The sequence below is a fragment of the Jaculus jaculus genome, chromosome 3 (assembly GCF_020740685.1).
Source record: "Jaculus jaculus isolate mJacJac1 chromosome 3, mJacJac1.mat.Y.cur, whole genome shotgun sequence".
NCBI classification, from domain to species: Eukaryota; Metazoa; Chordata; class Mammalia; order Rodentia; family Dipodidae; genus Jaculus; species Jaculus jaculus.
Window position 1 is genome coordinate 81,257,654 of NC_059104.1, and position 12,489 is coordinate 81,270,142.

The 12,489-nt window shown below is 43.7% G+C and overlaps 1 protein-coding gene across 2 annotated transcripts in view; it reads left to right on the forward strand.

Moving 5' to 3' along the window:
• Prdm10 (PR/SET domain 10) overlaps positions 1-12,489 on the forward strand; it is a 150,386-nt gene that overhangs the window by 70,566 nt on the left and 67,331 nt on the right. For both annotated transcript variants that reach the window (XM_045145074.1, XM_045145075.1), the window contains exons 6-7: positions 7,320-7,521; positions 11,695-11,936. In XM_045145074.1, the coding sequence (XP_045001009.1) occupies positions 7,320-7,521; positions 11,695-11,936 (444 nt within the window). The remainder of the gene's footprint in view (positions 1-7,319; positions 7,522-11,694; positions 11,937-12,489) is intronic.

The following is a 12,489-nucleotide window of genomic DNA, read 5'->3' on the forward strand; positions in this document are numbered from 1 at the left end:
TTTACCTTCTCTGCTACCCTCCTTGAATAGAATAAATTCCACATGGCCACTGTGACATAGTGGGAAAAGCTGGGCAGAGACAGAACTTGAATTTCATGTTTGCCACTTAGAAGCTGTATAATATACTTCATCTCAAAGGAATTAAAATGTATGCCTAGCACCTAGTAACTGTCACTTGAATTTAAATTAGTTAAACTAGCAGGGTGTGGTGGCTCACTCCTTAAATCTCAGCACCTGGGAGGCAGAGGTAGGAGGGTCGTCATGAGTTCAAGGCCAGCCTGGGACTGCATTGTGAATTCTAGGACAGCCTGGGCTAGAGTGAGACCCTACCTCGATTAAGAAAATAAGAAAGGGGACTGGAGAGATGCTTAGTGGTTAAGGTGCTTGCCTGCAAAGCCTAAGGACCCAGGTTCGATTCCCCAGGACTCATATAAGCCAGATGCATAGGGTGGTTCATGCATTTGGAGTTTGTTTGCAGTGGCTAGAGGCCCTGGCATGCCCATTCCTTCCCATTCTGTCCCCTCCTCCACACATCTGCCCCCCCCAAAGTAACACACACATAAATAAATAAATTAGCTAAGCTTATTTGTGGTGTATCCTACTATATGTTCAGGTCTGTGCTGTGTAGAAATAGTTCTTACCTAGCAATGATCTTCAGTCCTTCTTATTCCTTTCTATCAGTAGCTTGTGTGATTCTGGTATTGTCCAGTTTTGCCAGTACATAAGACAATGTGGAAACATTCAATGCTTTCCTCTGCACTATTTCAGGAGCATTCCAGCCTAGGAAGGGAGGTTGTTGGTACCATTTTGATGTCAGATTTCTCACTCGCAGTGATAAGAATCCAGCAGCAACTTTGCTGAACCAGAGTTCTTCCAACAGCATGTGTTGAGGAAAAAAGTGTATCACCACAGCTTAGCTAGAATAACTCTGAATTGTTGAGTTCATCCTTTCTGATTGGCCCTACAGAGAAATAATTTATGAGGAGTAGAGGTGCATGTATGCTGTGGTTTGTTCACCGTGTGATAACATTCATCCCTGACACTGGACAGCAAGTTTAAGTGGCGTAGAGCAAAGGATGAAGTAGGGTATTGCTTGGAGATGGCCAGTTGGAATGAAGTGGTTTCCTTGCAAAATGTGGCGAGGGGGCTGAAGAGGTTGCAGTTGCAGAAGTCCCCGGTGTCTGTCCTTGTGGAGTCCTCACCGCTAATGCACATTTTATTCTGTTTTTATTAGGCAGAGACAACGTATTTCTTTGAATTTATTTTCCCTTGAAAATCTTCCTGAAATGTCCTGAGATACAGAAATAGAATGGCATATCAAGTCAGGGCAGGGCAATTAGGCTAAATAAATTCATGTTAAAAACGTATGCATGCTAAGCATGGTAGTATATACCTGTAATCCTAGCTATTCTGGAGTGAGTGGCAAGAGGATCTTGAGTTCAAGGCCATTTGGGCTGCACATTGAGCTCAAGGCCAGCCTGAGCTATATGGGAATCTCTCCCTCCCTCCCTCCCTCTTTCTCTGTGCTTGTGTTGGTATGTATGGCATGCATGCATGCATGTGTGTATGCATGTTTATATGTGTGTAGGCACACATGTAGGAGGATGCTCATGTATATGGAGGCCAGAGGTTAATGTCACATGTCTTCCTCATTCTCCACTCCTTTTTTTATTATAATTTCTTTTTTCTTTTTTGGGTTTTTTTTTTTTTTTTTTTTTTTTTTGGTTTTTCGAGGTAGGGTCTCACTCTGGTCCAGGCTGACCTGGAATTAACTCTGTCATCTCAGGGTGGCCTTGAACTCATGACCATCCTCCTACCTCTGCTTCCCGAGTGCTGGGATTAAAGGCATGCGCCACCATGCCTGGCTTATAATTTCTTTTTGTAAGAGAGAGCAAGAGTGAGTGAGAGAGAATTGGTGTCCCAGGGCTTCCAACCACTGCAATCGAACCCCAGATGCTTGCTTCACCTTGTGTGTCTGGCTTATGTGGGTCCTGGAGAGTCGAACATGGGTCCTTAGGCTTTTCAGGCAAGTGCCTTAATTGCTAAGCCATCTCTCCAGCTCTTTCCACTATATATATAATATATATATATACATATATATATATATATGTATATATATATATTTTTTTTTTTTTTTGGTTTTTCGAGTTAGGGTCTTACTCTAGCCCAGGCTGACCTGGAATTCACTATGGAGTCTCAGGGTGCCCTCAAACTCACTGCAATCCACCTACCTCTGCCTCCCAAGTGCTGGGTTTAAAGGCATGTGCCACCACATCCGGCACACTATATATATTTTTAAACATTTTCTATTTATTTGACAGAGAAAGAGGGAGAAAGAGAGAGAGAGAAAGGGCATGCCAGGGCCTCCAGCCACTGCAAACTCCAGACGCGTGCACCCTCTTGTGCATATGGCTAATGTGGATCCTGGGAAATCAAACCTGGGTCCTTTGGCTTTGCAGGCAAACACCTTAACCACTAAGCCATCCATCCAGCCCAGTTTTAGGGAGATAATGTCTCATGTAACTCAGCTGACCTTGAACTTGCTATGTAGCTGTGGATGACCTCTGCCTCACTTCCAAAGTGTTGGGACAGTCATGTGCCACAAAGCCTGGTCTTCTGTCAGACTGGAAATCAAACTCAGGGCCTCATGGATGCTAAGCAGATTCTATACCCACTGAGCCACATCCCCAACCCCCACCATTTTTTTTTTTTTTTTCTGGTTTTCCAAGGTAGGGTCTCACTCTAGTTCAGGCTGACCTGGAATTCATTATGGAGTCTCAGGGTGGCCTCGAACTCACGGCAATGCTCCTACCTCTGCCTCCCAAGTGCTGGGATTAAAGGCGTGCACCACCACGCCCGGCCCCCACCATATATTTTGAACTGAACATTACTGAACATGGAATTGGCTAGACCAGCTAGCCAGCAGGCTCCACAGATCCCACTAACTGCCTCTCCAGTGCTGGGATTACAAATGCTTATTGCAGGTGTAGTAGCAAGAGGTCCACAAGTCAAAGGCCAACCTGAACTAACTAGCAAGACCCTTTTAAAAAATTATTTATTTTTAAAACATTATTTATTTATGTGGGGGGGTGAGAAAGAGAGAGAGAGGAAGAAGCAGATAGAGAATGGGTGCTCCAGGGCCTCTAGCCACTGCAAACAAATTCCAGACGCATGCACTACCTTGTGCATCTGGCTTACATGGGTACTGGGGAATCAAACCTGGGTCCTTAGGCAAGTGCCTTAACCACTAAGAAATCTCTCCAGCTCACTTTTATCTTTTTTTTTTTTTTTAACTTATTCATTTATTTGAGAGAGAGAGAGTGAGTGAGTATGTATGGGCATGCCAGGACCTCCTGCCCTGCAAACAAACGCCAGGTACATGTGGCCACTTTGTGTGTCTGGCTTTTCATGGTTACTGTGGAATCGAACCTGGGTTGGCAGGCCTTGCCCTTAACTACTGAACCACCTCCCCAGCTCATGAAACCCTTTCTTAAAAAACCAAGGGCTAGCCAGGCATGGTGGTATATGCCTTTAATCCTAGCACTTGGGAGGCAAAGGTAGGATTTCTGTGAGTTCAAGGCCACCTTGAGACTACATAGTGAATTCCAGGTCAGCTTGGGCTAGAGTGAGACCTTACCTCGTAAAAAACAACAACAACAACAAAAAAAAACCAAAAAAAAAAAACAAGAAAACAAGGGCTGGAGGCTGGAGAGATGGCTTGGTAGTTAAGGCATCTGCCTGTAAAGCCTAAGGGCCCATTCTATATCTGTCTGACTTTAGGGCCAATGTTTACTCTCTGAGGAGCACTTGGGAGAAGCAGGGTGGGCCATTGGGAAAATGCTTACTTATGGACAAAATAGATGGGTGTTTGACAAGGGATCCAGAGCTATGAGGGGTAGCAAGTGTATAAAATGTCAATCAAGAATCTGCAGCCAGGTGTGGTGGCACATGCCTTTAATCCCAGCACTCGGGAGGTGAGTAGAGGTAGGAGGATTGCTGTGAGTTAGAGGCCAGCCTGAGACTACATAGCCAGTCTGGACTAGAGTGAGACCCTACCTCAAAAAACAAACAAACAAACAAAAAAAACACCTCTCCAGGTTGAATGCATTATGGGGGATTGGCGGTGAAGCTTACATGGTAGAGTACTTGATTAGTGTTCATGAAGCCCTAGGTTCAATCCAACATACTAATAAGGCATTGTGATTGAGACTACATAGTAAAATGTAGGTCAGCCTGGCCTAGAGCAAGACCCTGTCTTGAAAAACTAAAAACAAAAAGTGAGAGAGAGAGAATCTAGGGCTAGAGAGGTGGCTAAGTAGTTAAGGCACTTACCTGCAAATCCACAGGACCCAGGTTTGATTCTCCAGGACCCACATAAGCCAGTAAGCACAAGGTGACACATGCATCTGGAGTTCTTCTGCAGTGGCTAGAGGCCTTGGCATGCTCATTCTCTCTCTCTGCCTCTCTGTCTCTCTAATAAATTAAAAAATGCCGGGTGTGGTGGCACATACCTTTAATCTCAGCACTCGGGAGGCAGAGGTAGAAGGATCGCCATGAGTTCAAGGCCACCCTGAGACTACATAGTGAATTCTAGGTCAGCCTGGGCTATAGTGAGACCCTACCTCAACCCCCCCAAAAAATAATAAAATAAAATAAACAAAGCTGGGCATGGTGGTGCACACCCTTAATCCCACCACTCGGGAGGCAAAGGCAGGAGTATTTCTGTGAGTTCAAGGCCACCCTGAGACTATATAGTGAATTCCATGTCAGCCTGGGCTAGAGTGAGACTGTACCTCGAAAAACCAAAAAAAATTTATATACACACACACACACACACACACACACATATATATGTACAAACACACACACACACACACACACACACACACATGCATATGTATATATAGAGAGAGATGGCTTGGCACTTAAAGGCGCTTGCTAGCAAAGCCTGATGGCTGATGGCTTTCTCCCTCTTCTAATCTTTCTCTTAAATAAATACTTAAAAGAAAAAAAATGAACAAAAATGCAATCTGTTGGAAATAAATACAAAATCCTCATTGAAGTAAAATTGAGATATCTGTCTTAAGAAGTAGTTTAATAGTACTCCAAGGAGAATGGGAAAATAGGATTCAATGATTTTAATTGTTTGCAAGTTTAAGTCAAGTTTGATGATATTTTCATAGAGACTTGTATTACACTGTGGGAATGAATGACAAAATAATCAGGGAAGTGGTAGTTTGACTATGTAAAAAATGATGGAAGAAATTAGGAGTTTTCATAGATTTGATTCATGTGGCAGAAGGGGGTTAGACTTTCTGCCTATTACCAGAAGAAAGTCCTAGGTCCTGACCAGTACGTGTGAGGTGTATATGGGAGATGTGGACTCCACAAAGTGTCGTTAGACTATTGCCAAGTGATCTATCTAGCTGCCTGGTGAGGAAATGAGGGGACTGTTGGAAAACCAGACTGTCTTCAAGTGCTGTAGGAGTTCAGAGAATAGGATGCTCAGGGTGGCCTAGAGACATTACATGCAGTTCCCTGGGAACTTGGAATATGGTTGCATTTAGAAGATAGGTAAGAAGGCTGGAGAGATTGCTCAGTGGTTAAGCCCAGCTGCCACCCCCCCCAGCTTGCAAGCAAATTTTTTAAAAATTTATAAAAAGAAGATAGGTGATGGGGTGAGGAAATGGTTAATGGTTAAGGCATTTGCCTACGAAGCCTAAGGACCCTGGTTCAATTCCCCAGGACCCATGTAAGCCAGGTGCACAGGAAGCACATGTGTCTGGAGATCGTTTGCAGTGGCTGGAGGCCCTGGTGTGCCCATTCTGTCTTTCTCTCTGCCTCTTCTGGCCTGTGGGGTAATTGGGTAAGAGAGAGGAGTCTGATCCAAAGGAATCTAGAGTAGTATGTAACTGTATAATACTGGCTTTGTAAGGTACCATTTATTTTTTGCTGGTGTTTTGGTTAACATTAATCCAATATGCTACCCATTACCTCAGCTTGTGACACTAACTTTTTAGCATGAGGAAACCAATAGTCACCTCTTTCATTCTTTCCTAAAAACCTCAGTCTCTCTGAGTATTTGAAAGGAAAGCTATGACATACCCTACTTAGTTTTTTTTTTTTTTTTTTTTAATTTTAGAGAGAGAGGGTGATACAAAGGGAGAGAGAGAAAACTCTGGCAGCCAGGGCCTCACCCACTGCCATCGAACTACAGATGCTTTCGTCACCTAGTGAGCATGTGCGACATTGCGTGTGTCTCTCCTTTGTGTATCAAGCTTATATGGGATTTGGAGAGAGATTGAATATGGGTCCTTAGGCTTTGCAGGCAAGCACCTTAACCACTAAGTTATCTCTCCAGCCCTGTATTTAATTTTAAAAGTGAAGTGGTAGCTGAGGATATAATTTAGTTGTAGAGTACTTGCCTGTCACACAGAAGGCCCTGGTTTCCATCCCCAGTGCTGAAGACAAAACAAACAAACAACAACAGCAACAACAAAAAACAAGTATGTACATGTAGTTCCAGTTACTCAGCAGGCTGAGGCAGGAGGATTACTTGAGCCTGAGACTTTGGAATGCTAGCTTGGGCAAAAGTAGTGACTCCTGTACCTTGAACAACAAAAGCAAGGTGATGGAAGAGAGGCCACATCTTCCCCACTTGGAAATGCAGGAGGAACCCTGGTTCTAGATTTACTTCATATATGAGGACTTATGATCCTATACACATGCCAGGAGGCAATAGAAAGGCATTGTGTGTCTTCTTGAAGACTGGGAAGGAAGGAAAGACAGACTCTTCAAGCAGATGGGAAGTATCTTGATGGAGCAAGAAGATTCATATTTGTACCTGCCACTGGTATCAAAGGAGAGAGGCTTAGACGTGACTCTCAGCCTGCCCACATATGAGGGAGGAGGACTGAGCTTAAAAGCTAAGGGCAGCTGGGTGTGGTGGGCCCCGCATTTAATCCCAGCACTCGGGAGGCAGAGGTAGGAGGATTGCTGAGAGTTGGCAGCCACCCTGAAAATACATAAAGAGTTCCAGGTCAGCCTGGGCCGGAGTAAGACCCTACCTCAAAACAAATAAACAAACAAAGCTAAGGGTATCAGACATCCAAAATGAAATGAGATTTCCTTTCAGTCTATAGGTAGAAGCTATTTTTTTCCAGGGCCTTTTAAGGAATTAGTATTAAAAATATGTCCAACCACAAGTGTGTCTGTTTGTGTGTGGGGTGGGGTAGGGTGGGGTGGGTATGGGAGTCCCAGCTGGCTAGAAGCAAGAGTTGTTCACTTCTATCCAGATCTCATTACCTGTGCATAACCAGGTGCTGCCTTCCATTGAGAGTGTGGATGGTTCCGACCCTTTGGCAACTCTGCAGAATCCTATTGCCAGATTGGAGGCAAAAGAGGAAGAGGATGAGGATGAAGATGAGGATAGTGAGGAAGAGGAGGAAGAAGACGCCGAAGACACAGACTTGGATGACTGGGAGCCAGACCCTCCCCGGCCTTTTGACCCCCATGATTTGTGTAAGTTCAGGTGTTGGACTCTCAGAAGAATCTGTATGCTCTTTCTCACGAGTATATGTGTGTGTGTGTGGTGAGGGCATCCTCACTGAGACTGTCCTCTGTCCCACACACCATGTGCTCTGCATGGGCTGTCACACTCAGTCTTCTTAGCATCCCTGGGAGCCCATGACCCTCGTGTCTATTCTCTGATCTTACTAATGGATAATTGTCACGTTTGGGGAGCATAGCCTTGAACTTAGCAAAGACTAACCTCTGGAACTTTCCTATCCAGCAGTGGGCAAACTGGCTTTTAGGAACAGAGCCTGATAGGTAAGAGTGCTACCCTTGGTACACCCATCCCAGGAGTGGGCTACCTTCCTCTAGCAGCCTGAGGAAAAAGGAAACTGAAGAGAAGTTTACTTTAAGCCATTAGTAAACCTGATGTATCTGCTGTCACCACTGCTGTGATGTTACTGTGGCTTCCTCTCTTCTGCATATAGGTTTTCATTGGCATATTTATTGAACAGTGAAAAACTAGTAATATGTGAACACATAGTACATTGTAAGAGGAAAGGGTAAGGGTAATCTTTAAACACTGGTTAAAGGAAAGGATTTAGGGTATGATCTGCTGGACTCTGCTGATCCAGAGCACACATACACTCTGATCACAAGAGCAACCACATTAATCCCACCTGTTACCTTCACCAGATCTGTGGGCCCTAGTTACTGACCTCATATTCAATGCTATGATCAGCGCTTCTTATGCATGTATGTTTGCTCTGAGTTGAGAGTCCAACTAGGCCTCTAAGGAAAGTATCATAGAGCGTATCTTTTTTTTAATTATTTATTTTTTTCTTTTCACAATTTTTATTAACATTTTCCATGATTATAAAAAAATCCCATGTTAGTACCCTCCCTCCCCCCGCTGCACTTTCCCCTTTGAAATTCCATTCTCCATCATATTACCTCCCCATCTCAATCATTGCACTTACATATATACAATACCAACCTATTAAGTACCCTCCTCCATAGAGCATATCTTAAGATCAGACAGCATCTCTGAATACTGCTTATCAATATTGGTTATCTGTGCTGTTCAGGCCAAAAATATACCAAGGCAGAAGAAACTTAGTCACATTGCTTAAGCAGGTGGGATATACAGTTATAACATGGACCTTATGGCAATTTACATGGAAGAAATTTAGCAACTTACAGCAAAAATATCACAAAAATTATTTGTAAGGTTCATAAGAAATATTCCCAAGTTCTTTCTTATAGTTAATTCCAGTTTATTCTTATAAACATCCCCACAGAGAATCTGAGGCCCATAAGAGCTATGCAGCTTGCTCAAGGTCAGGTGAATGGAGATCAGTTGTCCACTCTGGGTCTCTGATGCCAAACCACTCCAGTGAATTGGCCCAGGTTGGGACTTTGTTTCAGCTCTAACAAGTGTGCCTTTGATGCTTGATCTCTTTATTTACTTAATTTCGTTGTTTTCAAGGTAGGGTCTTGCTCTAGCCCAGGCTGACCTGTAATTCACTATGTAGTCTCAGGGTGGCCTCGACCTCATGGTGATCCTCCTACCTCTACCTCTGCCTCTTGTGTGCTGGGATTAAAGATGTACACTACCACACCTAGTCACCTCCTTCTTCTTCTTCTTCTTTCTTTCTTTCTTTCTTTCTTTCTTTCTTTTTTTTTTTTTTTTTGAGGTAGGGTTTCACTGTAGCTCAGGCTGGCCTAGAATTTACTATGTAGTCTCAGGGTGGCCTCGAACTCATGGTGATCCTCCTACCTTTGCTTCCCAAGTGCTGGGATTAAAGGTGTGTGCCACCACACCTGGCCTTTTTTTGTTTTTAATTTTATTTATTTGAGAGAGAGAAAATGTGTGTATGGGCGCTCAAAGGTTTCCTGCCACTGCAAACGAATGCCAGATGCCTGCACCATTTTGAGCATCTTGTCTTATGTGAGTACTAGGTAATCAAACCCAGACCATCTGGCTTTGCAAGCAAGCATGTTTAACTGCTGAGTCATCTCTCCAGCCCTTGATCTCTTTCCTGATACCTTTTTTATTATTTTATTTTTATTTATCATTATTATTTACTTGAGAGAGTGAGAGAGAAAAAGACAGACAGAGGGAGAATGGGCACGCCAGGGCCTACAGCCACTGCAAGCAAACTCCAGATGCATGCACCACCTTGTGCATTACTGGCTTAGGTGGATCCTGGGGAATTGAACCAAGGTTCTGACACCTTTTTGTTTTGTTTTGTTTTTTTGAGGGAGGGTCTCACTGTAGTCCAGGCTGACCTGGAATTCACTATGGAGTCTCAGGGTGGCCTCTAACTGAGGGCAATCCTCCTACCTCTGCCTCCCAAGTGCTGGGTTTAAGACGTGCGCCACCACGCCTGGCCCTGACACCTTTTATGGCTCATTATATCCCAGCCACTTGAGCCCCACACTTGCTAATGCATTTGATACACTCTACAGTCTTCACAGACTAGCCTTTGTCTCAGGGTCATGCAAGTGCTGTGGTGATGTTGACTGTAGGTCTAGAGGCCTGGTCCTGATCCCACTACCTTTCTGTCCTGCCTGCTCTGGCTTCATGGTCTACCTACCAAGTTGTTGCTTCTTTCTGTGGATATTCATGCTCATTTGGCAAAGTCTAACCTTTTTTGCTTGAGGGACCAAGGCTGTTCAGAGTCTATGGCTTACACTGTCCTGACCCTTCTCTGTGGTATTGGTAAAACTTGTCTGTGTGGGGTTAGTGTTCAGTCCTGTATCTAATCCCTACACAACAGAGAACTTCATTTAATTTTTCCTTGAATTTATGAGTTTTCAAGTCAATTATTAAGCCAAATGCACTGAAAGCCACTTTATCTTATAAATATTGATATAAATCACTCTCTATTACTTGAGAATTGTAGAAAGTGAAAATACCTAAACCAGGTCACTACATAGCCAGAAGGGTGACACAAGAGAATGAACTGTCTTTGGCCCAAGGTTACTTGTTCTTGATCTGTGCCTATGATTATCTCATCTGGGCAGTTAACTTAGAGATGGAGCTTCTAGCCAAGAGGGAGTAAGTGTGCCTGGCCTGGGGCAAACTGAGAGTCCTAGAAGGAGCTGAAAAATGCATGTCCTGTCAGAGCCTGACTAATTGTGCTGTCCAAGTGAATGGAGGAAGGGATGTTACATTCACTCAAGCTAGCATCCTCTGATAATTGGCCTTACGATCTAAAATGTACATGTTTTCTGTTTGAGTTAGACTGCCCTTGAAGCTTCTCTAACTCCCTCTGAATTAGGGTTGCCCCTGAAGAGTTTATTGAAATTATTTTGTCTCATCAGATTTTGAAACATTTAACTGATAAACTCTCTTTTCCTTGTAATTGATTTGTAAATTTTGTATGTACTATGTGAATTGCTATTTAGTTGAGAAATAAATCATAGACTACATCACTTTTTGGCAGACATAAGTGAATTAAGCTTAGTTTTAGAGGAAAATACAGCATTCTTATTGGTCTATAAAAGATAACATAATAGAGTGGGTAGTGCCTTTATAGCAGTGAATTGAATTTTCACCTGAAAACTAAGGTTTGGGGATTTTTCAGACCAGAACACTTTTTTTTTTTAACCTGAGAAGCTGGGGAGATGGCTCTGTGAGTAAAGTGCTTGCCACACAAACCTAAGGACCTGAGTTTGGATCCCTTCACCCCATAAAAGCCAGGTGTGGTAGTGTTCAGCTGTAATCCCAGCTCTAAGGAGGCAGAGACAGGATTCCTGGGGTTTATTGTTGAGCTCCAACTTCATTGAGACCCTGACTCAAAAAATAAGGTAGAATGAAACACTAAAAAAAAAAAAAAGAAAGAAAAAAGAAAAAAGGGCTGGAGGGATGGCTCAGCGGTTAAGGCATTTGCCTACCAAGCCAAAGGACCCAGGTTCAATTCCCCAGGGCCCACATTAGCCAGATGCACAAGGGTGCACACACATCTGGAGTTTGTTTGCAGTGGCTAGAGGCCCTGGTGTGCCCATTCTTTCTCTCCTCCCCCGTCTGCCTCTGGTATCCATGCACATGTGCACACACATGCACCTGCGTACATGTGTATCCACACATACACATTATAAAAAAGAACTCTTTTACCCAAGAACAAGAAACATCAAAGCATTTGGCTCTTCTTCAAGACTTGCTTTCTCTTATAGGGTGTGAGGAGTGTAACAACGCACATTCTTCTGTGTGCCCAAAGCATGGCCCCCTGCATCCAATCCCCAACCGTCCTGTACTCACCCGGGCAAGAGCGAGTCTGCCCCTGGTGCTCTACATAGACAGGTTCCTCGGGGGAGTTTTCTCCAAAAGACGGATTCCAAAGCGTACCCAGTTTGGCCCTGTGGAGGGGCCTCTGGTGAGGGGTTCGGAGCTGAAAGACTGCTACATTCATCTCAAGGTAACAACGCTCTCTACTACTTCACTGTTCCTGCTAAAGCTCTTGAAGGGGCACTCATTTTTTCCACCATGTTTCTTCTTTCTCTCACATCTATTTGCTAGTATTTTTCTTTTCATGCATAATTTGTATACATGGAATTTTTTTCTCTGTCCTCAACAAACCAGAGATGGTAATTGCAGCCACTTAAGGCACTGCATGAATAATTCTGAGCTGGGTAGTTCTTGGGAGCTATAGCAGATGCTGGGACTTCAATGACAAATGCCCCAGGTTGGGAGACTGCATGGAATTTATTTCTCACATTTCTGGAAGCTGCAAAACCAAGATCAAGTTGTTGGCAAGGTTGGTTCCTTCTGAGGTCTGCCTCCTTGATCTGCAGGTGACAACAGCCTCATTGTGTCCTCACAAGGTCTTTCCTCTGTGATTGTGCATACCTGTGTTCTTGTTAACACTTAATCATCTCTTTACATGCCTTGGCCCTAAATGCATTCACATTCTAAGGAATTGGGGTTATAGGGCTCACATTGAATTTTGGAGGGAGGATATATAAAATTCA